Source organism: Centropristis striata, chromosome 3 (assembly GCF_030273125.1).
Source record: "Centropristis striata isolate RG_2023a ecotype Rhode Island chromosome 3, C.striata_1.0, whole genome shotgun sequence".
NCBI classification, from domain to species: Eukaryota; Metazoa; Chordata; class Actinopteri; order Perciformes; family Serranidae; genus Centropristis; species Centropristis striata.
This window is the reverse complement of record NC_081519.1, coordinates 45,019,955-45,047,818: the sequence shown is the minus strand read 5'-3', so window position 1 is coordinate 45,047,818 and position 27,864 is coordinate 45,019,955. Positions and strand designations below refer to the sequence as shown.

At 37.7% G+C, this 27,864-nt stretch overlaps 1 protein-coding gene across 2 annotated transcripts in view; it reads right to left on the bottom strand.

Annotated features, from left to right (window-relative positions):
- The window catches only part of LOC131968840 (plasma membrane calcium-transporting ATPase 1-like), a 91,314-nt gene that overhangs the window by 58,569 nt on the left and 4,881 nt on the right, over positions 1–27,864 (bottom strand). For both annotated transcript variants that reach the window (XM_059329884.1, XM_059329883.1), the window contains exons 2-3: positions 5,997–6,194; positions 4,026–4,283 (exon numbers count right to left, since the gene is read on the bottom strand). In XM_059329884.1, the coding sequence (XP_059185867.1) occupies positions 4,026–4,283; positions 5,997–6,194 (456 nt within the window). The remainder of the gene's footprint in view (positions 1–4,025; positions 4,284–5,996; positions 6,195–27,864) is intronic.

The following is a 27,864-nucleotide window of genomic DNA, read 5'->3' as shown; positions in this document are numbered from 1 at the left end:
AACACACTCGTTTATTTACCAAACAGCTGATAGGTAAACACATTTCTACTGCTAGCTGCAGACAAACTGCAAAAACTATATCTAAGTCAGATTAAATATCTCAGATCAATATCAGATCAAGGGGATATCTGCTTATTTTTTATTTATATGCTTAGTTCTTCTTAATCAGCAGTTTTTATTTTAGATTGTTTCTCTTGTTTGATAGAAAGATTCCACGGCTTTTGCCTTATTTCAAGAATGTTAAGAAAAATATTCTACGTACAATTTTTTGGGTTATTTTGTGTCTTTTTTAGTCATTTTTACATCTATTTTTGGTCATTTTGTGTATTTTTTAGTAAATTACTAACTACTTACTTACGTCTATTTTGTGTCTTTTTAGTAATTTTACATATATTTTGGGTCATTATGCGACTTTTATGATCATTTTTACATACATTTTTGGTTATTTTGTGTCTATTTTGATAATTTTGTGTCCTTTTTTGATCATTTTTACATCTTCAGTCATGGAAACATTCTTGATAATAACCAAAATCATTATGAATAAAACCATGTTGTGTTACGTCACTGTGACAAACCAAAGACTAGAAAAGACTGATATGAACCAGATTACTACCTCAAACTGAACCATGGAGATGATCCAGTAAAACTAGATTTACTGAAGACTTTCAGTCTTTAATGTGTGACTGGACATGTTTAGGAGGAATAATTAGTCAGAGTTTGTCTGTAGAGTGAAGAGATGGTATAAACCTGCAGCAGCAGCAGCCTGGTGCAGAAGACTCACTGAAAGCTTCTCTAGCTGGTGTTTAAATTAGAGCTGCTCACTGATTTAAATATTTGATTGCAGTTAATTGCATGAATGTCCACAGTTAATCCTAAATTAATCACACATGTCTCTGTTGAAATGAACCTTAAAAAGAGAGATTCTCCAGTCTTTAATGCTCTTATCAACACGTGGTTGGAGAACTAAGCTTGCTTTATGCAAATATATGTAGATTTATTAATTGAAGTTATAATAATGTGACAGTGTTTCTGAGTGGTCGGAGGTCTCAGAGGGACAAAACGTCTCCGTCTGTCTTCATAGTGTCTTTAATACGACAGTTCATGTTAGCAGAGCCTCGACCTGCTCAGTCACTGGACCGCCTCCATTATCTCTATATTATATATATATAATATCTATATAATATCTATATAGCCTCATTTATATACCACACCCTAATATATATAATATAAAATTATCTGCCAATGGAAGAATAAAATGTGTCTTGTCAAGACTTTCCAAAACCAGTAAAATATCTAATCTAATGAACCACAAATACCTTAGAATTAGTGTATTCTAACTGATAACAGGTTACTTTTCTTGATTCTAATGAAATACACGTGACCTATTTTATCAATATGTTTCTAAATATTGTTGAATCAATAATCAGTAAATGCTAGAGCCATCATCTGGACATAATGATATGATAGGCATTATATTTATAGAAACCAGCAAAGTCACACTAAAAACTAGTCAACTTTTATCTTTTAGTTTTCACACTAATCTTCATATTTAAATGTGTTTTGGATCAAATTAAACTCAGTAATTCATGCTAGTAAGGTTTGATACAGTCAGATAGTTTTACTCCAATGAATCCCCTGTTTTATAATTGTTATTGCAACTTTAAAAAAGACACATAAAAGACACAAAATGACCAAAAAATGACACAAATTACCAAAAGAAAGACACAAAATGACACAAAAAACACAAAATGACACAAAAAAACACAAAAATGACACAAATTACCAAAAGATAGACACAAAAAACACAAAATGACCAAAAAATGACACAAATTACCAAAAGAAAGACACAAAATGACACAAAAAACACAAAATGACACAAAAAAACACAAAATGACACAAATTACCAAAAGAAAGACACAAAAAAACACAAAATGACCAAAAAATGACACAAATTACCAAAAGAATGACACAAAATGACACAAAAAACACAAAATGACACAAAACCAGGACCACCTCTATTATCTCTATATAATATCTATAGAGCGTCATTTAAATACCACACCCTTATATATATAATATCTATGTAATATCTATATAATATATACATAATAAACACCTGATTCAGAAGGCTCGTCTCCAGAGTTTATGACACCGAAGGACTCAATACGGACAAAAAGAGGATTTTTCCCCCTAAAGTCTCTTTATTATCAAAGAGCAGCGTCACTAATAACAACAGGAGGAAACAGACAGGAATCTGCTGTTTATTCTGTTGTTCTGAGACATGTCTATAGGAAACCAGAGAGGAATCTACACTCACTGGATCAGAAAGTTTTTATATCGTATCGTATACAGATTTTAGAGAAATACGCAGCGACGGAGGTTTATGAAATAAAAGTTCTTATAGTTATAAACTCTCAGTTTTTCACCCTGAATTCTACAGACGTGTTTTACAGCATAGAAATGATCTAACAGAAACGTAACACTCACTTCCTGTCCGACGCTGGTTTGATAAACGAGGACCAGGAAGTCAAACATCTTCCTCATCTGACTGACTCTGTAGTTCGTCTTCATTCAGTGTTTGCTGGTCGTCTCTGGAAAACTACACTAAAGCTTTAAACTGCTTTTAGAATTATCCCTTCTTCTTTTAATTTATTTTACATTTAGTTTTTTAGTTTTGTTTTTTTCTTTCACTTTTGTCAGTCCTGTATTTTATTGAACTTTTTGCACTTTTATATGAATCAATTTGGTGCTCAGCCATCTGTAAAGGCCCTATAGAAATAAATGTGACTTTGACTTTGACTCTCTGAAGGAAATCTTGTGGATATTTTAAACAATAGTGTGTTTCCATCTGTTTGGGGAGGTCTCTTCCTGTTTGACAGGTTTGTGAACTTTCCATCCAGAGTTAACGAGGAAGACCTAAAAATATCTTTCACATGCACACTGCAGAAAGACACCTCTCAAAAACAAGAAAAAAGTAAAAAAATTAGGTTTATTTAGCTTAAAAATATCAAAATTATCTGTATTATCTAAATGTGTCTTGTCAAGACTTTCCAAAACCAGTAAAAATATCTAATCTAATGAACCACAAATACCTTAGAATTAGTGTATTAGTGTAGTGTTTTCTTGATTCTAATGAAATACACGTGACCTATTTTCTCAATATGTGTAAAAATATTGTTGAATTAATAATCAGTAAATGCTAGAGCCATCATCTGGACATAATGATGTGATAGGCATTATATTTATAGAAACCAGCAAAGTCACTAAAAACTAGTCAACTTTTATCTTTGAGTTTTCACATTAATCTGCATATTTAAATGTGTTTAAATAAGTTTTGTATCAAATTAAACTCAGTGATTGATGCTAGCAAGGTGTGATACACTCAGATAGTTTTACTCCAATCAATCCTCTTGTCTTTCTGTGTTTTATAATTGTTATTGCAACTTTAAAAAAAGACACATAAAAGACACACAATGACCAAATAATGACACAAATTAACAAAAGAAAGACACATAATGACACAAAAACACAAAAAGACTCAAAGAATGACACAAATTACCAAAAGAAAGACACAAAATGACACAAAAAAGACTCAAAATTACACAAAAAAGATACAAAAAGACAAACTTTTCTTCAGACAGCTACAAAGATTTTTATCTGGATGTAGAATATTTTTCTTAAACTTCTTGAAATAAGACAAAAGCCGTGAAATCTTTATATCAAACAAGTGAAACAGTCTAAAATAAAAACTGCTGACTAAGAAGAAATATCTGATCAGACAGAAAATAATCAGATATCCTCTTGATCTGATATTGATCTGATATTGATCTGATATTGATCTGATATTGATCTGATATTGATCTGAGATATTTACTCTTACTTTAAATAATATATTTATTCCAGTTGTTGCAGTGTGTTGCTCAGTGTAGAAACAGAGTGAAGAGACAGTGTTTAGTCAGGTTTTTATATTTATATGTATATATATATACATAGATATAAATGTGAGAGAGTGTTCGGGCCTGTACCGTATTTGATCTGGGCGATGTCTCCCACCACGATCTCGGCCACGGGGATCTGGATGACCTGTCCTTTGCGGATGACGGTGAACTTCTGCTCCTTCTCGATGCGGTTCTGCAGGCCCCTGAACTGCTTCTCCTTGGACCAGTCGTTGAAGGCCGTCACCAGCACCACGATGATGACCGAGAACAAGATGGCCGCCCCCTCGATCCAGCCGGCCTGGGCCTCGCCCTCGTCCTCCACGCCGCCCGAGCTCTGGCCGCACGCTGCATCGCCACGGCAACCACCACAACACACAACGCAGTAGAGTCGGTAAACGGGTTTAAACTTAGTCTGGTAACAAAAAATACGCTTTCTGAAATGAGATACTTTCACTTCCTGTCTCAGTCACATGACCACCAACCAGCTGATGACACACGTCTCTGAGGGGTTAATGAGGTAATGAGGCATCAAGCTGAATATGAGATTATAGAAGATTTAAAGTGTTTGTTTCATCATAGGTTCCTATGGGTTAAAATAAGACATGAGTAATGTGCGGTGCTGTGTGTGTACAGACCTAGTCTTTATACATATACAGTATATATGTGTGTGTGTGTGTGTGTGTGTGTGTGTGTGTGTGTGTGTGTGTGTATGGACCTAGTGTTTATATATATAGAACAGGGGTTCCCAAAGTGTGGTGCGTGGACCCCCAGGGGGTCACGAGCTGCTGCTAGGGGGCCGCGAGATGAAAAATGTAATGGCGGTCTGATAATTACACAATTACATTTCCCCCCACAATAAAGACGTGTAAATAAACATTTCCTTTGTAAAATGTAAAATCAAAAACTGTTATTATTAATTAATAAATGCAGACTATTCAAAATGCACTTCATGTTAAAATGAAGCATAGTTAAGTTCTCTTCTTCCATGTTTCCAGCCTGTTATGATGACGGTTGTTTAGCTCCACGTCATTTAAACTTGCTGCAATTTTTGTTCAACGGCTGAAAATATTACAACATTTCCCAACTGATCTGCCTCTGTCATCATCCTCTTTGCTCTTAAAAGTGGAATCTTGCACATAATTTTGTTACATATTAAAATTGTGTTTCAGATGAATTCAGATGCGAGACTCATTGTTGTGATGGTGATTATTTTATTATATGTGTGCAGTGTTTCCCACAGACCAGATAGCAATTTGTGTTGCTCCACTGACACCGGTAAAGTCCTAAATTCTTTAAATATATCACTTTATTATCATTTTAAACCCTTTTAGGTGAGAAAGTAGCCGTTTAGATCCCCAGTGCCTCGTTCATTTGTCTAAATACCAGCTGTTTACTATTTGGTTGTGCTACTCAAGCTAGCCGTCGTGAGCAACGCACTTCCGGTTACATTCACAAAAATAAAACGCCCGTTGCCCTTTATAACGTTAGAATTTGTGCTTTTACTTTGAAAACAGGAAGCGAACCTACCCTGGATGTAGCTAGCTTGAAGCAGCCGCTTTGATGCTCTCGTCCCGTTAACGGCATTTAAGGAAACCATCAATAAGCCTTAACGTTACCGGAGAGTGTTGGCAGCTCAGAGACCGGCCCGCTTCATTTAAAACACTTATTTATTGATGTGAATGTGTTTTCTGTGCGTAGGCTAACGTTACAGACGTTACAGTTTTTTGAATGTCCTAGAGAGGAGAAAAAAATAACAGAATAATTTTGTGGCGGTCGGTCATTATGTGGAGGTGCGCCACAGAATGGTCTATGTGTGGGAAACACTGTGTGTGTTCTCATTGGAGCTGATTAAACATGCTCCTTTAATATGGAGATAAAAAAGCTGATTGCTTTTTCTTTTTCTGTTTTAAGGTGTGGGGGGGCGTCAACCCAGTTTTGGACATAGAAGGGGGCGCGGCTAAAAACGTGTGGGAACCGCTGATATAGAGTATATATGTGTGTGTGTGTGTGTGTGTGTGTGTGGACCTAGTGTTTCTATATATATATATATATACGGACCTTCGCTGTCGCCCCCTGGTGGGTGGTAGAAGGACAGGCCCAGCGAGATGATGGCAGCTATCTCCAGGATGATGAGCGTGACGTCCTGCAGAGCTTCCCACACCAGCTGCAGGAACGTCTTCGCCTTCTTCGGGGGGATGAAGTTCTGACCGAACGCCGTGTGGCGCTTCTCCAGATCCACCGGGTTCCCAGAGAGACCTGCACACACAGAGGACACCACACATTAATAACCACATCAACACACATTAACAATCACATCAACACACATTAATAATCACATCAACACACATTAACCCTCAAAGCTCCAAATAATCCAGACTTGTTGCCTCCATCAGAGTATAAAACAAAGCAGCGTGGAGCCCTACTGTACATTTACCTCTAAAGTTCTGGCTGTAAACTCCATGAGGCCAGTTTCAGTTTGATGATGATATACCAAGTAAAACTGGAGACAAGCTCAAATAGATTTAGTATCAAATGATAGAACTGGATGGAACCCTCTGATATGGTGGATTTGACACATTTGGTCACATTTGACACATTTAAAACTCTTTATTGATCATGATAGTGTTTTGAAAGTAAAAAAAAGATTCAAAATCACATTTTATGTTGGACTAAAGGACTAAAAAAGACACAAAATGACCAAAAAAGGCACAAAATGACTTTAAAAAGACACAAAAAGACACAAAATTACAAAAAAAAAGACTGGTTCTGGTTCAACTGGTTCAACTAAAGGTTCATTTGTTTGGACAAATATGATGATAACAACAAAAATATCTGATAAGAGATTAATTTAAGAGCTGATATCTAGACATTTAACATGGTTTTATTGATCATGATTTTGGTTTTTATCAATAAAACCATGTTGAATGTCTAGATATCAGCTCTTACATTAAACTCTTATCAGATATTTTTGTTGTTATCATCATATTTGTCCAAACTAATGTATATTTTCCATGACTGTATATATAAATACACGACCATCACAGTGAAAGCCAGCTGACTCAACGGTGTGTTCACATACTTCTTGTTGTTGTGTGTCCCCGCGGTGTGTTCAGGAGCTTTTAAGCCTTAATGTGGAAACTAAATTGACGCTAGAAACACGATGTGTTGTATTTTATTTCCTGAAGCATTTAAAAAACCACGTCGGAAGCTTGTTTTCTACTATTTTGGTGACAATAAAGAGCAACAGGAGGCGATGAAGTGAGCCATGAAACAAGATGAGAAACCCATTTCTCCAATTGTTCCAACGCCACATGAAAGCAGCACAAACGACCCGTATCGCCACGGTAACGACACTGGAAAACCATGTGAGCATCTATCCGCCCGGCAACTCGGATCAGATTCAACATTTATTTCACTTTCTGGTCCAAAGATTCATTCTGCAGCAGTTTATCTGTAAATCTGCTCATAAACAAACAAACAAACAAACAAACAAACAAACAAACAAACAAACAAACAAACAAACCACAAGAAAATCAGAAAACCCAAAAAGAAAACTCTATTCTTCTATTCTTGTAGGTAAACATGAGATAAATGAGTCAGAGGTGTGTGGATAAAAAGAAGAAAGTATTAAGATCATAACATAATAAATCATTGTTTGAGTTAAAATTATTGGATTCATTAGAATGCAAAAAATAAGAAATAAATAACTAGAATTAAGCAAATACATGCTGGAAACAAGTCAAATTATCTGCCAGTGCAGTAAGTTAATGTTTCTTTGTAAGAATTCTTTAAATACGTAAAAATATCTAGAAACTGGAAAAACAATGAAATAAATAAAAATATACTTATTTTTTAGCAATTGTGACTTGAAAAGCCCGACTGTAGTAACATTAAAATAAGCAGAAATACTTGAAACGAGCACGTTTTGGTGATAGAAAATGCTTTTGAAATATCATTTAAACTCCATGCAACTAAAACTCTCAACTGGAGCCAATATTTGAGGTAAAAACTCACCATATTCAACAGTTGAAGAGATTGAAAAGCATGAAAAAGCTCACAATGTCAATCCTAAAAACAAGTCTTTACACAAGAAGATCATTAAATAAGCACATAATAATAATACTAATAATTAAATAAGCACATAAAGCTATGGTCAGTAGGTAAATTATACTCAGAACAAGATAATTCAGATACTTTTGGTAGATAGAAGAAGAAAATACTTGGTGAGCTTCATGTTTTTTCAGTGTGTTTGTGTGTTTACAGTCGATCTTCTCAGTTTATTATTATTATTATTAACTCTTCTGGTTTGTAATCACTCAGATTAAACTGTATTAATGATTCTCAGTAATATTTCTCCTCTTGTTGCTGTGTGACTGTTGTGTGTCTGTGTGATTCAGAAGATGTTCTTTAGTTTTCTATAAACAGTTCTGTAACCTGACGGCAGGATTTACAGATACACTTTATATTTTACCACCAACAGAAATGATGTATTTTCATATTCATTATTTCCTGCCTTCTGTCTGGACATTAAGTTGTTGTTTTTAACCGTCTAGAGTCCAGGAAGTCCTTCTCCATGAGTTAAAACACCAGCAGCTCAACTCTGAAGTTCACATTAATGCTTCAACTCTTTATCAGCAAAGGTTAAAACACCTCGACCAGGTCTAGTAACAGGATTTCACTTTTTTTGCAGAGATGTTTTTTGATTTTGCAGTTTGCATTCAGCATTTTTAATGCAGGATTTTTTTGTGTTTTTTGTAATTTTTTTGTGTTTTTGTGTGTTTCTATGTGTTTTTTTGTGTTTTTAATGTGTGTTCTTGTGTGTGTTCTTGTAATTTTTTTGTGTTTTTTTTAAAAAACAATTATGTTTTTGTGTTTATGTTTTTTGTAATTTTGTGTGTTTTTTTGGTGGTTATTTTGTTTTTTTTTCATATTTTGTGTGTTTTTTTTGTGTTTTCATGTGTTTTTTATTGTACAATACTCCAAAAGTCCAGCCGACTTTAAAAGTTTTATATATATTACCCTAACTCTAAAATATATATATATATATATATATATACACGAGAGATTTTTCAAGGAGGAATAATATAATGACATTCTGTTCCCTTTTTTTTTGTTTGTTCTTTTCTTCTCCCTTTCCTGTCATTTTATTTATTCATGATCCTCCCTACTTTTTAAGTTTACCGGCATTACTGATTTATTCATTATTTATGTATTTCTGATGATTTGTGTGTATATATATATATATATATATATATATATATACATATATATATATATATATATCTTACGTCGCGAACGTTGTGTTCCATAGAGAAAAGTAACAGTACACCGATCCAGACCAAACGGCGTTTTGATATATAACTTGTAGCGGGAAGAAGAACTAATCCACAGTAACAGTAGTTAGTGCTCGGGGCCCCGGGGCCCTAACTACTGAATAAACAATGTGAGTGAGTGACCTGCAATAATTAAGATGCTTTATAATGTGCTATGATCATTGTTATGAATATTAATGGTGCTACAGTGTTATGTGCAGATTATAAAGCATTATATGTTTCTAATGCATCAGATTAATAGAGAGCTCCTCTTGACCAACAGAGCATCAATGTGTGTGTGTGTGTGTGTGTGTGTGTGTGTGTGTGTGTGTGTGGTTTATAAAGCTCACAGCGTGTCTGTCTTCAGTTCATTCTTTGGTTTGATGATGTGAAGCTGAAAGCTTCGACACAGAGAACAGAGAACCACGGTAACCACCATGGTAACCACCACGGTAACCTCCACGGTAACCTCCACGGTAACCTCCATGGTAACCACCACGGTAACCTCCATGGTAACCACCATGGTAACCACCACGGTAACCTCCATGGTAACCACCACGGTAACCTCCATGGTAACCACCACGGTAACCTCCACGGTAACCTCCATGGTAACCACCACGGTAACCTCCATGGTCACCACCATGGTAACCACCACGGTAACCTCCATGGTAACCACCACGGTAAACTCCACGGTAACCTCCATGGTAATCTCCACGGTAACCTCCATGGTAATCTCCACGGTAACCTCCATGGTAACCACCACGGTAACCTCCATGGTAACCACCACAGTAACCTCCATGGTAACCACCACGGTAACCTCCACGGTAACCACCACGGTAAACTCCACGGTAACCTCCATGGTAACCACCATGGTAACCACCACGGTAACCTGCACGGTAACCTCAACGGTAACCTGCACGGTAACCTCCACGGTAACCTGCACGGTAACCTCCACGGTAACCTCCACAGTAACCTGCACGGTAACCTCCACGGTAACCTCCACGGTAACCTGCACGGTAACCTCCAGGGTAACCTGCATGGTAACCTCCACGGTAACCTCCAGGGTAACCTCCACAGTAACCTCCACGGTAACCTGCACGGTAACCTCCACGGTAACCTGCACGGTAACCTCCACGGTAACCTGCACGGTAACCTGCACGGTAACCTCCACGGTAACCTGCACGGTAACCTGCACGGTAACCTCCACGGTAACCTCCACGGTAACCTCCAGGGTAACCTGCATGGTAACCTCCACGGTAACCTCCAGGGTAACCTCCACAGTAACCTCCACGGTAACCTCCACGGTAACCTGCACGGTAACCTCCACGGTAACCTGCACGGTAACCTCCACGGTAACCTGCACGGTAACCTCCACGGTAACCTGCACGGTAACCTGCACGGTAACCTGCACGGTAACCTCCACGGTAACCTGCACGGTAACCTCCACGGTAACCTGCACGGTAACCTCAGCGGTAACCTGCACGGTAACCTCCACGGTAACCTCCACGGTAACCTGCACGGTAACCTGCACGGTAACCTGCACGGTAACCTGCACGGTAACCTCCACGGTAACCTGCACGGTAACCTCCACGGTAACCTCCACGGTAACCTCCACGGTAACCTGCACGGTAACCTCCACGGTAACCTGCACGGTAACCTCCACGGTAACCTGCACGGTAACCTCCACGGTAACCTGCATGGTAACCTCCACGGTAACCTCCACGGTAACCTGCACGGTAACCTCCACGGTAACCTGCACGGTAACCTGCACGGTAACCTCCACGGTAACCTGCACGGTAACCTCCACGGTAACCTGCACGGTAACCTGCACGGTAACCTGCATGGTAACCTCCACGGTAACCTCCACGGTAACCTCCACGGTAACCTGCACAGTAACCTCCAGCAGCTCTCTGATCCTCACCAGGCCATTTGTTCTGGTTTGTTCTGGTTCATGTTGTGGTTGTGGCTTGTTGTCCTGGAGGTTAAAGGTGTGAGAAGGTTCTCCTCCAGCAGCTGTCTCATGTTTATCAGTCTCAGCTTCAGCAGAAACAGACTTCACTGGTACAGAACAGAACCAGGTCTGTTCATAGAACCGGGTCTGTTCACAGAACCAGGTCTGTTCACAGAACCAGGTCTAGTCACAGAACCAGGTCTGTTCATGTTAGGGTTGTCTAAAGTATCGATACTAACACGTTGTATCCAGATATGATACTCATTTTCAACAGATTGGATGAAAAGTGTTATTTTCTCTCTTGAAGTCCCAGAATGAAGCAGAGAAAAGTCGACTTATCAAGCTTAACTAATATTGTGCCCAGCAACAAAATATTGTTCTAATTGTTATTGTTTATTGTATTTATTTATTTTCTGCACTACCTCAGACCTGAAGCTTGTTATCATAGTTGCAGTTTCTTTTTGCACAACTGTTTTTTTTTTATAAATATTTAACCTGTGGTTCTGTTAATTTTTACATGTTGCATTTTTCTTGTTAATAAAAATATTTCTGTTAAATTTTAGGGTCTTTGTTTTTATCCTTGTGGTATTGAAAATGGCATCAAGTGTTGAATATTTTCCTGAGTATCGGTATGGAGCTGAACATTTCAGTATCGCTGTGACGACCGTAGTCACATCCAGAGCAGCTTCACTAGGCAACAAGCAGCTTCAGCTCCTCTCAGCGTCTCCTGGTGATGTCCACCACACAGACAGACAGAGTCTCTGAGTCCTGCTGCTGTCAGGACAGCTTCCTGTCTCCTTCATCATCCCTGCTCCTCATCCTCCAGTCTGCCTCCACCTGTTACACCATCATCTCTCTTCTTTTACTGACACTCAGAGACACTAGAGGACACTCAGACATCAAACCTCCTCTGTATATTTACCACCTAGAGCTGGGCGATATAAATATATCAATATATCACAGGGAGTTTATTACGAAGAGCAGAATCAGAGATGCATCATGAACCGTCTGGAGTCTAAAAATTAATAAAATTAAAGCTCCGCAGCTCTTTGACTTCTTCATCAGGTAGAAACGCATGGAGTCCTGCTGGCAGCTCAACTCTTTTGGCTTTTGTTTAATGTTTTTTTTTGTGTGATTTTTGTGTGTTTTTTGTATTTTGTTGTGCTTTTTTGTGTGTGTGTGTTTTTATATTTTTTGTGTGTTTTTGGTCATTTTCTTGTGTGTTTTTTGTGTGTTTTAAAAAAAAAAAAATGTATGTGTTTTCAGTGTGTTTATGTGTCTTTTAAAAAAAAAAAAAAAAAAAAAACCCTGTGTTTTTTGTGTTTGTATGTGTGGTTTTTGTGTGTGTTTTGTGTCATTTTTTATGTGTTTTTTTGTCTTCAAAATGGTGATCCAGTAAGTCAAAATGAAAATATATATATATATATACAGGTGAGGTTGTGCTGAAATAAAGCATGAGTGGTTTATTCAGACATGAAAATGAATCAAAACAGCCTCAAAACTCCAGAGAGTTAAAGTTCAGACGGTTTAAAGTTATTCTCAGGTTTTATGTCTCATCTTTAGAAACATTTGATTTAAAGGAGATGTTGGTTCTTCCTTCTCTCTCTGACTCACTAGATGAGAAACTGATCAGTTCGGACCGACACATTATTGATCCTGTTTCTGTCCCTTTAGACCTTCAACACTGTTATGGATCAATAAAGATCAAAGGATTATCATCTTCTTTTCTCTAAACTCCATGAACAGAAAAGAGTTTCTGCTGGGTTCTAAAAAATAAAAAATAAAAATGAAATATGAATTTAATTTGAAACTTGAGATGATGCTAAACTTTAGTCGTCCTCAGGAAAATTAAACACAAAGTAACAACAGCAAAATAAAAACTTCATAAACAAGTTTGCTTTGTGAGATTCAAAATCAGATTTTAGAATTTAAATTCAATCTGCAGCAATGTGAGCAGAAAAAAGTGAGTTTCTTGAAGTGAACTGACGAATTTATCCTGTTATTATTCAGATAATACTAAATATAATGATATCAGATGAAACTACACTGTAAAAAAAACATTTGTAAAAATTACAGTAAAACACATTCGTCAAACTACATCAGAAAAATTAAAAATTGAACCGTTGGAGATGCTTTTAAATACCGTGGATCAAGAAGTATTACAAAGCGTTTTAACCGTAGAAAACAGTTTTTTTCATGTAAAACAACAAGAGAAATATGATATAAAGATAAAGGAGGAGTGGGAGGAAATGGAGGAGGAGAAGGAGGAGAATCTGAGATTAAAACTGTGAGGCAGCAGGAGAAGAAACTCAAAATGTGGTTTAGTCTGTTAAAGTCGATACGAAACAAGAGAAACAAAGAGTGTCCGGCTGCTGGAGGACAGAAGTTTATTACACTATCTGATAATTAAAACAGTAATCTAGTGTTTCTGAGATCTGACAGAGTTACTATCGACTTCAATTCAGACAGAAAACAGTTAAACAGTTATTCTTATTCCAGAAAACGATGAAAAGAAGAGAGGAGTTGATCAGTTGAGACGTGTGGAAGGAAAAAATAAACGTTGTGCATGAAAACAGTGATGACAGACAGTTTATTTGTTTGTTCAGGATGAGAAACGCTCTGAGAGAAACAACGTCGTGTTTGACTTTCAGTTCATCGTCCAACAACCAATAAAGTTATTGAACCAACACACGACTTTTATAACCACTTTACTCTGAGAAAAGGGGCATTTTGGAGAGTTTTTCTCTCAAGTTTCCAGATAAATGTAATCCAAACAAAAGCAGCAGTTCAGTTTAAAACTGGTAAAATACATATTTAACTGGATCACTAATAAAATCACATTATCAATCTGGATGTTTACAGCAAACAGAGAAAACTTTATCTGACACTTTGTGTCAACAACTGAAAGGATCTGAGCTCAACGGACTTTTTGTAAGTCAAACACTTTAAAGCACTTTCAAGGCACCGGCATGAAAAATGTCCAGGCTCTTAAAGCCTTAATCATCACATAATTGTTGCTATAAATGCTAAAAATATATATAATTTACAATAAATTAAGAATAAATGGAACCTGTTGAAATAACGTGTTTGTTTTTATTAACAAATAACAACAGAAATCCTTGTTTTCCCAGTTTGAGACCCTGAAAAACAGCCTGCGACTTTCTGCGAGAGTTTTACAGTAAATTATGTTTCAGACTGGAGCAGAAGTTTGTCACCAACAAGAAATATTTACTAATGTAAAATAGTGTTTTGTCTTAGCCGTGTCAGTTACAATGATAGTTTTAAAAAAAATCTGCAAATTTACTGGTCGCACATGTGCAACACGATGAAAAATGTTCTTGCACCATCTCAAGTTTTAGGGGCAAAATGTGACATTTAGTCTGGAGCCCCGGACTATAATCACTATAGTTAGATCTGCAGCCAACACAATGACTGTAAATAATAAAATGACTGTAATTGTTCCTTTAAACCTGTTCACAACGTTTATATCACATTTTATTTCATCATTTATTCTGATTTATTCTCTGTCTGACTGGAATCTCAAGATCTTTCACTCTGATTAAACATGCATGAAGACAAGTGGCGTGATAGCATGTAATGGTGACACACACACACACACACACACACACACACCAAGAACTGATTTACAAAGAGTACATTGTGTGCTTGACTTGACTACGTATGTAAAAATGTATCTGAAAATATGAAATATTCTAAATAATCATTAACATATAGAAACATCATGTTATATATACATGTTTGGTAGTTTTCAACAAGTCTGAAGTTGTTTAAAAGATTCATGGAAAAAAAATCTGAAAATAATTATTAATATATGGTGATTTAATAGCTGTTTTAGCGTGCGCGGCCTTTTTTGGCCACGAGGATCACCAGAGGGAGTAAATGTGAGGAGGACATAAAGGGTTAATGTGCTGCAGATAGAGATGAAGATGAAATATGTTTTGATCCAGATGGTTAGAGGAGAGTTTGGTCTCGGCTCTGAGATGAGAACATCACACACACCAACAGCCGGAGGAAATAAACGACACACACCAACAGCCGGAGGAAATAAATGACACACACCAACAGCCGGAGGAAATAAACGACACACCAACAGCCGGAGGAAATAAACGACACACACCAACAGCCGGAGGAAATAAACAGCACACACCAACAGTCGGAGGAAATAAACGACACACACCAACAGCCGGAGGAAATAAACGACACACACCAACAGCCGGAGGAAATAAACGACACACACCAACAGTCGGAGGAAATAAACGACACACACCAACAGCCGGAGGAAATAAACGACACACACCAACAGCCGGAGGAAAACAACGACACACACCAACAGTCGGAGGAAATAAACGACACACACCAACAGCCGGAGGAAATAAACGGCACACACCAACAGTCGGAGGAAATAAACGACACACACCAACAGCCGGAAGAAAACAACGACACACACCAACAGCCGGAGAAAATAAACGACACACACCAACAGCCGCAGGAAAACAACAACACACACCAACAGCCGAAGGAAAACAACGACACACGCCAACAGTCGAAGGAAATGAACAACACACACCAACAGTCGGAGGAAAACAACGACACACACCAACAGTCGGAGGAAATAAACGACACACACCAACAGCCGGAGGAAATAAACGACACACGCCAACAGCCGGAAGAAAACGACACACACCAACAGCCGGAGGAAATAAACGACACACACCAACAGCCGCAGGAAAACAACGACACACACCAACAGCCGAAGGAAAACAACGACACACGCCAACAGTCGAAGGAAAACAACGACACACGCCAACAGTCGAGGGAAATGAACAACACACACCAACAGCCGGAGGAAAACAACGACACACGCCAACAGTCGGAGGAAAACAACGACACACACCAACAGCCGGAGGAAATGAACGACACACACACACGTTCCAGATGATAGTTTAACTTTGACATTATCTGGAGAACAGCAGTCGTCCTCAGGAAATTTAAAGGGAAATCACCAAACCCCATTTCCTCTTCTTATTATTAAACTAAGTTCTGTCTGGCAGCAGGATTATTACAGTCACTTCTCTGCAATCACAAACTCTTTTCTCACACAATCAGCTGTGCAGTAACGCAATAAATGGACCCAGACCATTCATATATAGTCAGCAGAAACATGTTGTTGGTGCTTTAATCATAAACTGGATAAAAAACGTCCAATACCAGTCTTCAAAGTTGGCATTTTTGACCTGATAATAATAGATTTTAATAATAGAAAATTTTTATTCTGACTTACTGGATCAACATTTAGAACCAAAAAGAAACAAATACAAACCAACATAAATGTGATCTTGCGATTGTGTGTGTGTGTTTATCCGAACAATTTTGGTCATTTTGTGTCTTTTTTAGTCTTTTGTGTCTTTTTTTTTGTCATTTTGTGTCTTTTTTAGTCACTCTGTATCTTTTTGTGTCTTTTTTAGTCTTTTTTTGTAATTTTGTGTTTTTTTTTTGTCATTTTGTGTCTTTTCGTGTCTTTTCTTGGTCATTTTGTGCCTTTTTTAGTCCTTTAGTCCAACATAAAATGTAATTTTGAATCTTTTTTTTAACTTTCAAAACACTATCATGCTCAATAAATAATTTTAAATGTTGTAAAAGTGACCAAAGGTGTCAAATCTACCATATAAGAGGGTTCCATCCAGTTCTATCATTTGATACTAAATCTATTTGAGCTTGTCTCCAGTTTTACTTGGTATATCATCATCAAACTGAAACTGGCCTCATGGAGTTTACAGCCAGAACTTTAGAGGTAAATGTACAGTAGGGCTCCACGCTGCTTTGTTTTATACTCTGATGGAGGCAACAAGTCTGGATTATTTGGAGCTTTTGGACTCCACAGGGTTAATAACTTTTTTTCTACATGTCCTGAAACAGTCTAATGTCTAAACCGGATCACCTGAACTCTACCTGCTGCTGCTGTCGGGAAGGTCTTTGATCAACTAGAAATGATTAAAACCAATAAATATCAGTGTGATTGTTTGTTTGTGTGGTTTTATTTGCAGGCAGCAGGAGGAGAGTGATGACGCTGGTTCTATCTTCAGGATCCACAGGCTGTCTGCAGCAGATAAACTGCCTTTAATACTCCCACATCCTGCTGCAGAGTGATGATGCAACCACCAGCTACACAAACCCTCCACAACATACACTAAAAACCATTTACACAACTCATTTAGAGACATTTTATATCTCTGATGGCGCCTCTCGTCCCACTGCACTGCAAAACACAAGAAGCTTACCAAGTATTTTCTTCTTCTTAATTATCTTGTTCTGAGTATAATTTACCTACTGACCATAGCTTTATGTGCTTATTTTAACAACATGTGTCTTTTTGTAACTAAAATGAGTGAATAACCTCTTCACTGGGATTTCAGTCCTGTGTAAAGACTTGTTTTTAGGATTGACATTGTGAGCTTTTTCATGCTTTTCAATCTCTTCAACTGTTGAATATGGTGAGTTTTTACCTCAAATATTGGCTCCAGTTGAGAGTTTTAGTTGCATGGAGTTTAAATGATATTTCAAAAGCATTTTCTATCACCAAAACGTGCTCGTTTCAAGTATTTCTGGATTATTTTAATGTTACTACAGTCGGGCTTTTCAAGACACAATTGCTCAAAATAAGAATTATTGGAATTATTTTAAGACATCATTGTTTTTCCAGTTTCTAGATATTTTTACTTGTTTAAAGAATTCTTACAAAGAAACATTTACTTACTGCACTGGCAGATAATGTGACTTGTTTCCAGCATTTATTTGCTTTAATCTAGTTGTTTATTTCTTGTTTTTTGTCAGTTGGTTTCTGCAGGATTCTTTTCATTTCTCAGCTCTTTTCAGGTTTTTTTTTTTTTAAAGCAAAGCCTCGAGAGCTTCAGACAGCGAGATGGACGTCAGATACTGTAGCAGTTTATCTTAGTGACAGATGTGACGGAGCGAGAGAGAAAAGGATAAAGGAAGAGTCAAAGAGAGAGAGAGAGAGAGAGAGAGAGAGGTGAGGATGGTTGCATGAGACTGGAAGAGCGTTGCATGTTTCTCACTGATCGCTGACGAGAGTTTCTACTTCAACTGGCAGCAACATGATCACCTCAGGCTAGCTGTGTGTGTGTGTGTGTGTGTGTGTGTGTGTGTGTGTGTGTGTGTGTGTGCGTGTGTGTGTGTGTGTGTGTGTGGGGTCACGCAGCTCAGATTGGTCTCTGACTTCTCACACCATGAAGAAGACACGGCAGCAGGCTGAGAAACCTCTGAACCCTCCAACATTCATACACATATTAGACACATATACCAAGTAAAACTGGAGACAAGCTCAAATAGATTTAGTATCAAATGATAGAACTGGATGGAACCCTCTTATATGGTAGATTTGACACCTTTGGTCACATTTGACACATTTAACATTCTTCATTGAGCATGATAGTGTTTTGAAAGTTAAAAAAAAGATTCAAAATCACATTTTATGTTGGACTAAAGGACTAAAAAAGACACAAAATGACCAAAAAAGACACAAAATGACTAGAAAAAAGACACAAAAAGACACAAAATGACAAAAAAGACACAAAATGACCAAAAAAAGACACAAAATTACTACAAAAAAACACAACAAAAGACACAAAATGACTAAGAAAAGACACAAAAAGATGCAAAATGACTAAAAAAAATACACAAAATCACAAAAAGACACAAAATCACCAAAAAAGACACAAAATCACAAAAAGAGACACAGAATGACCGAAAAAAAAAAACACAAAATGACTTACAAAGACACAAAATGATCAATATTGTTCCTCTAAACACAAAGAGCCAAATCAAATGGAGTCCCACTAGAATAAAACCAGAGTTGATGACAGGATCACACACAATCACAAGATCACATTTATGTTGGTTTTTCTTTGTTTCTTTTTGGTTCTAAATGTTGATCCAGTAAGTCAGAATAAAAAATCAATTATTATTATTATCAGGTCATATAGGTGAAAAATCTACCAACATGGTATTTAAACATGTTTTAAGGTGAATACAGGCAGGATGGAAAGGAGTCAGACTCCATGATGTAATCAGACAGTTATCGGTTATCAGCTATAGATGTTTCCAGCCGTAGATGATATCTGTGTCTGTCTGGACTCATGAGGATCAGCTGAGATTAAAACTGTTGGTTTCTCCGTCACAGATCCTCACATGTTTGGTGGAAACTGTCAGATGACTTCACCCTGAATTAACTGAGTTCAGCCCAAACTAGCCGATCACAGATCTTCTCTGGAGGCTACACTGTAAAAAACAACTGTTGTTTTTATGGTAAAAACCAGCAGAACTTTACTGTAATAAATACGGTGCAACTTTTTATAATATTACGGTAAAATGATATTAACACTGTTGATTTCACCTTTAAGATTGACATTTTATTCCATATTTTACTGTATAAATAAAAAGTTTTTCCATCAAAAGAAACGCTGTTCTGCTAGCCTGGCTAACACCAGACCAAATCTCATTGGAGATTAGGTCTGGACACCTACAATGCTTTTCTCCGTAGAGGAGGTGTGGTTTACGATCCTCCGGAGCCGTTTATTGGACGCTTAGAATGTCTATCAAAGCGTCTGTAGGTAGCTCTTAGCCAATCAGATCAGTTATACCAGATGACGTAGTAGAGCAACAGAGATGGATGTTTGTTGTGTGTGTGTCTGTGAGAGAGTGTTGCTGCTGCTTTGCTTCTCCAGTTCTCGCTTTCTGCAAGATTATTTATTTTCACGCTTTATTCCCCCTCATGTCATTCAGCCACACATCCACTGATTTTATGGGCAATAAACAAGCTGCTGCGGGTCTCTGGGGGCTCCGCTGTCCCCCGATTCGGAGCGAGATCACCGGCGGTGACCGGCGGTCTCACCGGCTCGGCGCAACGAGCCGCAGAAACCGCCCGAGCGGCGCTAATAGCCCCGCTACCGGTGATCTCGCTACGAGCCGGGGGACAGCGGAGCCCCCAGAGACCTTTCGCCTTTCAACTTTCGCTCTAAACTATTTAAAACACCATCTACAGCTAAAGAGAGTTTCGCGTCTGCAGCAGCCATGTTGGATCCGGAAAGCTTCCAAGTGCCGAGTAGTACGCGTCATCGTCTCACCGTCCCTCCCCGCTCTGTGATTGGATCCCTAAAACAGGGCTAAGATAATCGCCTCGTTTCCAGACTGGCTGGAGGTTCGAAATCAAATTCGAGCGCGCAAGGCAGTCTGGGTATACCCAGGCTACTGTTCTGCCATATAATTGACAAGAAAATACTTCATAAATGCTGCATAAATTAAAGATTTTACCATTAAATATTACAGTATATTTCTGTATATACATTACAGTTGTTGTTGTTTTTTTTTTACAAACATGGTACCAGAGTATTTTACAGTGGAGTAATGTATTTAAAAATAAAATAAAACTGTAAAAAATCTGTATTAACTCATTTATCATTTTACATCTTTTACTGTCATGGATTAACAGTTTTTCAGACATTTTTTACAGTGTAGAGTTAGAGATGAACCATGAAGACATTTGATGTAACTAAACGTTTTAACTTCCTTTGATGGAAGAAATGTGAAGAAATGTTCTAAAGTGGTTGAGAACTGTTTGAACTGTGACTTCTTCTCATCGTCTATAATTATAATTAATCTTAGTCACATGATGGAACTGCTGTTTATTAAAAACATTCTCTTATACGTTCTTATGCATCCCAGATCTCCCCGATGGGGACCAATAAAAACCCAGACCAGGACTAGTCTCAGGCCTGAGGGCCTCAGTTAGAAGACTCCAGAGTCAGTCTCTCAGCCAATCAGAACGCTCGCTCTCTAGAGCTGGCCTGTGATTGGCTCGTGTCCCGTCACTGCTCAGAGTTTATAACGAGGAGATCAGAAGTCAGCTTTTCTCTCAGACAGCTTCAACTACAATATGCTCAACGCTTATTTGGGAAGTTTTGGCCAAATGATGCCAAACTGGTTTTGTGTGGTGATTCCCAACCGGGGGCCCGACCCCCCAAGGGGCCCAAAGATCCACGGGGGGCCGCGAAGGCCTCTTGATTTTAAGGGATGTAATAAATCTAATGTGTTAAATATATACATCTATACTTATACATTTGAAGAAAAAAATCTACAATCTACAAACCCACAACACATGGAAAGGCTTCATGCAAGTTTAAATATCTGCGTTTTTCACCAGATATGATGAAACCAACATTTTAAATATGTTTACAGTAACTTAACATATTTCATGCTCAAATGCATGTTTAACAGTATAAATAGGAATACAAAAAGGTTTGAAGCAAATAAAAAATAACCACTTACTGTGATTTCTTTTTTTATCAGTGTAAGAACAGCAGACCAAAATTAATTGGTAACATAAAAGTAATTTTGTGCATTTTTACACTGCACTTTTAAGATTTCATGCTCAGATGCAGAACACCCCAAAAAAGGTGTCTATTTTAAATAATTTTGTGTCTTTTTAAAATAATCTTAAGTCTTTTTAAAATAATTTTGTGTCTTTTTTAATAATTTTGTGTCTCTTTTTAATAATTTTGTGTCTTTTTTTTAAATAATTTTGTGTCTCTTTTTAATAATTTTGTGTCTTTTTTTAATAATTTTGTGTCTTTTTTAATAATTTTGTGTCTCTTTCTAATAATTTTGTGTCTTTTTAATAATTTTGTATCTTTTTAAAGTAATTTTGTGTCTTTTTTTAATAATTTTGTCTTTTTTAATAATTTTGTGTCTCTTTTTAATAATTTTGTGTCTTCTTTAAATAATTTTGTGTCTTTTTTAAATAATTGTGTCTTTTTTAATAATTGTGTGTCTTTTTTAATAATTTTGTGCCTTTTTTTTTAATAATTTTGTGTCTTTTTTAAATAATTGTGTCTTTTTTAATAATTGTGTGTCTTTTTTTTATAATTTTGTGTCTTTTTTGGGCCATTTTGTGTCTTTTTTTGGTCATTTTGTGTCTTTTTTTGGTTATTTTGATACTGCCTCCAGCAGCCCCCAGGTAATTTGAGTTTGAGGGGGGGGGGTTGCCAAAGTTTCCAATGGTAAAATCGTGGGACCCTCCAGAGAAGGTTGGGAACCAGAGTACTAGATGAGACTACAGATGTTAGCAGAGCGTCTCTTAGCAACGCGAACACAAATGTTGGTCAGCAGCTGCCATGGAAACACCACCAAGCAGCCTGAAGCTGCCAGGCTTCTAACACTCATTTACTGCTTACATTTGGACAAAAAGTGGAGAAAATTCATGTTTCAGTTGAACTTTAAGCTTCGAGTTTCTGTTTTGTTTCTCATTAAGTTCAGCCACGTAACAGAAGTTGGACTTTTCAACCATTTACTCACAACGTTTTAATCTTTTGCGACTTCTCTGGTTTCTTAACACTATTTTCACACATTGCAGCAGTTGTTGACTGACAGTTTATTAGCTATTATGACAATAAATATAACGCTGATTCTAAAGAGAGTTGAGACAAAACAATAAAAATAAAACAGATTGTGATAATTTGTAAATCCTTGGTGACACATTCGATCAAAAACTGCACAAATACAATATATTTCATGTTAAAACTTGTGTTTTTGTAAATATACACTATACTATACTTATACAGTGGCCCAACTTTTTGGAATCAAAGTTGTATAGAAAAGAACAATCATCCAAACATCCAATTTGTGCTATTGTGTCCTTTTAATTTGAAATGATCTGAACTTCTAACACAAGCTTTTCCTGTTCCACATGCTACAAGAGCTTAAAACCTTCAACGGGCTGACGTATTAATCGATTAATCAAAGTGTTAAATAAAGCATTTGTCCAATTAGTTTCATCTGATCACATGTTTTTTCTCTAATCTAAGAGACAAATATGAGTAAAGACAGAAAGAGTGTTTTAAATGTGATCGTCAGCTGGTGTCAGCATGTAAAATCCATTTTTATCTTCCAGTTTCAGCTCTCAGACCTCAATGTTTCAACTCTTCTACATGAAGGAAGAAAAGTGACGTTATGGAGAGAAAAAGAGAAATCTTCTCCTGTCTGCTGCTCACTGACAGAACACAGCGTCTTAAAATACTTCTTTATTTTTAGCTTCTTATGTGTCTTTGTGAAGCTCTTTGTCACCCCGCGCCTCTTTAAACATGTGTGTTTATCACATTTTGAGATAATTCAAGTATAACAAAGATAGCACAGACAAAGAACAAGGAAGGTAGAATACAGACCATCCACAGCAAGACATTATCATGGTATAGATATCTAAATGTCTAAAACAGGACGACCAGCTGATGGTCTCACAAGGCCACAAATAAATACTCAGAAACTACCATCCAGACAATCCAGACGGACCAAAGGAAAAGCAAACTGGAGGTCATATCAGAGATTTGAAATGCCAGAAAACGTCCCCATATTTTATCAAAGGTGGAATATTTGTCCTTGATTGTAAATGTAAGTTTTTCAAGTGAAGACCTGGCTGCAGACTTGGTCTCATAACAGATTTACAGTATTTGGCGTGTTGGTGTGTTTTGCTTGTAACAAACAATAGAAAACCATTTTCTTATCAGTTTTACTCAGAAGACAATCCACAGGAAAAATCCCAAGAATGCCCAGTTTGGTGCATATGATCAACTTTACTCAATACCTCTACGTACCTCAGAATCACAGAACTGACATAAAATGACTAAAAAAAAGACACAAAATTATCAAAAAAAGACACAAAATGACTAAAAAATACACAAAAGACACAAAATGACTTAAAAAAAAATACACAAAATGACTAAAAAAAGACACAAAATGATCAAAAAAATACACCAAAGACACAAAATTACCAAAAAAGACACAGAATTACCAAAAAAATACATAAAATGACTAAAAAGACACAAAATGACTAAAAAAAGGACACAAAATGACTAAAAAAATGACACAAAATGACTAAAAAAAGAAACAAATGAGAAGACAGAATGACCAGAAAAAATACAGAAGACACAACAAAAGACACAAAATGACCAAAGACATTCTTTTTATCTTCTTCTGTGTCTCTTTGTGAAGCTCTTCACCGCGGGTCTGTTTAAATAAAGTTTGTGTCCGGCTGTGAGTCTGGGAGGACGCCTGTCCTCTCAACAGGAAATATACAGATTGAGTAAAAAGATGAAGAAGAATCAATGACCTCCAAACACAACGATTCATCAATACACATTAACCAGCAGGACACAGCCAGCATGGGCCGTGTGTGTGTGTGTGTGTGTGTGTGTGTGTGTGTGTGTGTGTGTGTGTGTGTGTGTGTGTGTCTAATTTTTTCAGAGTGAAAGTAAAAGCAGCTGAAGAAGAAACATCTCATTATCACAGCCAGAACAGAGAGCTGATACAGAAACACAGTTAAATATAACGGTGTGAAGTCGCTAACACACACACACACACACACACACACACACACACACACACACACACACACACAGAGCCTGGTGGGGTTAGTGAGAGTCGACTGGCTATCAGACAGAAGAACAACTTGTGTGTTGTGTTTGAGGACGTGAGAAACATGAATCATCTCTGTGAGATTCATCACCACAAACCAGATCGATCAGACTGATCAGGTTCAGGAGAGACACGGAGAACAGCCTGAAACACTGGTTTCACAATCACAGAACCGACTGTCAAACTGACAAAAAGATAGAAAATGACCAAAAAAAGACAAAAAAAAGTCAAAAATGACCATAAAAAGACACAAAATGAAAAAAAAAACCCACGAAAAGACACAAAATGATAAGAAAAGACACAAAACAACACAAAATGATTAAAAAAGACACAAAATGACTAAAAAAGACACAAAAAGAAACAAAATGACCAAAAAAGAAACAAATGAGAAGACCAAATGACCAAAAAAAGACACAAAATAACTTAAAAAAAGACACAACAAAAGACACAAAATGACCAAAATTGTTACGCTGAACACACAAGACACAAATAAAATAGAGTCCCACTAGAACTAACCTGACGACTCGACGTTCACTGTATTTATCTGTGTGTCTGCGTACGGCTGGGCGATATGGACCAAAAGTTTTATCCCATTAAAGGTAATTTCATATCTCAATAACGATATGAATCACAATGTTCTCTCGTTATTTGGTTAATGAATCGTCGATATGAAATAACTTCATGGTTGAGCCGATTTCATGCTCCAAACTCAGCTCCTCTTTCTTTTCTCAATAAGAAATAAATACAACAAATATGAAAAAAATGCTATTAAAAAAGCCATGTAATCCACAAAAGTCCATAAGTAGACAAAGAGCTAAAGAAGCGTCTGATAATATTGATAAGAGCTGATCTATCTCCGTATATTGACGTGTTTACTGCAGGATTAGAGCTGATTGGTTCATCACTCAGCTCGCCGCTCTGACTCACAAAGTGAATCAAACACTGGAACAATTACTTTGGAGTTAAATTAATTAAAGTGGACACAGTGTGATAATCAATGGCACATTAAAGCTAAACTATAAATCAGTTCCTACACTGGAGAAACCGCAGAACAGCATCATAAGTAGAGATTGAAAGGGCCAGCGGCCACGGCTCGATCAATAAACCCTGATGATGTCATAGTGATGTCATCAGGGTTGTCCATTTAAAACAGAAACTGGAGGTGTGGACGTGTCATCAATCAGTTTCTACAGCAGGGGGCGCTAACGGCTGCAGAAGCATTTTGTTCCATTCGTTTCAATGCAAAATGAGAAAACTTGTCACTTGATTTATTAGCTCGGAAATGTTTTTTAGGGCGACACTATGATCTCAATCACTAGTAAACAAGAGAGAGACATTTAAACTACCATCAGTTAATGCTCCAGTTGATATGCTAAGGCCCGTAGAACCACCTAAAGGACCACAAGAACCACCTAAAGGACCCTTAGAACCACCTAAAGGACCGTAGAACCACCTAAAGGACCGGTGGAACCACCTAAAGGACCAGTAGAACCACCTAAAGGACCAGTAGAACCACCTAAAGGACCCTTAGAACCACCTAAAGGACCAGTAGAACCACCTAACGGACCAGTAGAACCACCTAAAGGACCAGTAGAACCACCTAAAGGACCAGTAGAACCACCTAACGGACCAGTAGAACCACCTAAAGGACCCGTAGAACCACCTAAAGGACCACAAGAACCACCTAACGGACCAGTAGAACCACCTAACGGACCAGTAGAACCACCTAATGGACCAGTAGAACCACCTAAAGGACCACAAGAACCACCTAATGGACCAGTAGAACCACCTAACGGACCAGTAGAACCACCTAATGGACCAGTAGAACCACCTAAAGGACCACAAGAACCACCTAACGGACCAGTAGAACCACCTAACGGACCAGTAGAACCACCTAAAGGACCAGTAGAACCACCTAAAGGACCCTTAGAACCACCTAAAGGACCAGTAGAACCACCTAACGGACCAATAGAACCACCTAAAGGACCAGTAGAACCACCTAAAGGACCCTTAGAACCACCTAAAGGACCAGTAGAACCACCTAAAGGACCAGTAGAACCACCTAACGGACCAATAGAACCACCTAAAGGACCAGTAGAACCACCTAAAGGACCCTTAGAACCACCTAACGGACCAGTAGAACCACCTAAAGGACCAGTAGAACCACCTAAAGGACCCTTAGAACCACCTAAAGGACCAGTAGAACCACCTAACGGACCAGTAGAACCACCTAAAGGACCCTTAGAACCACCTAAAGGACCACAAGAACCACCTAAAGGACCACAAGAACCACTTAACCCTAACCAAAAAAAGACACAAAATAACTAAAAAAAGACACAAGAAAAGACACAATAAAAGACACAAAATGACCAAAAAAGACACAAAATGGTCAAAAAAAGAGACAAAATGACTAAAAAAAGACACAAAAAGACACAAACCAACCAGACGTCAGGCTCACTACAAACATTATTACAAACATTATTGATATACAGTCTGTGGTTTATTATTTATATACAGTCTGTGGTTTATTATTCATATACAGTCTATGTGCAATAAGAAGGCTGTACTCCTGCTGCATGTTGGGAAATGTAGGCTCCAGAGGTTTAATCTGTCCGTCACCAGGCCAACATCTCTAGTGAAATAATGAATCAGTGAACACTATAAAACATCAGAATATGATAAAAAGCTGCTGAAGAAGGAAGGAACGATCAGAGAAGACAGACTGGAACACGTCTCGTTACCCCTCCACTTCACTGTTTCACTGCATCATTATGCGTGTTTGCCCTCAATCTTACATTCACAGTTTTTTTTCTCTGCAGTGAAAATATAATTAGAGTTTCTTCATTAAAGTGAGTAATTTCTTGCGTGGAGGACGCGACTACAGCTGTCCTCTGATTACTAAATGGAACAGAGCAATGATCTATGGAGCCATTAGGGGAACGGGCTGGAACTAATTTCATCCTGGAATGGACCAAACACACACACACACACACACACACACACACACACACACACACACACACACACAGACGGATCAAAAGATGAGCGCGGGGGAGAGAAATAACAAACAGCAGCATGTCGGCCATTTTCTGGCCTCACATGAAGCTGTGAGTGAAATCAGACTGATCATCTGTCAGAATCAGGATCAGTTCATCCTTCGCCA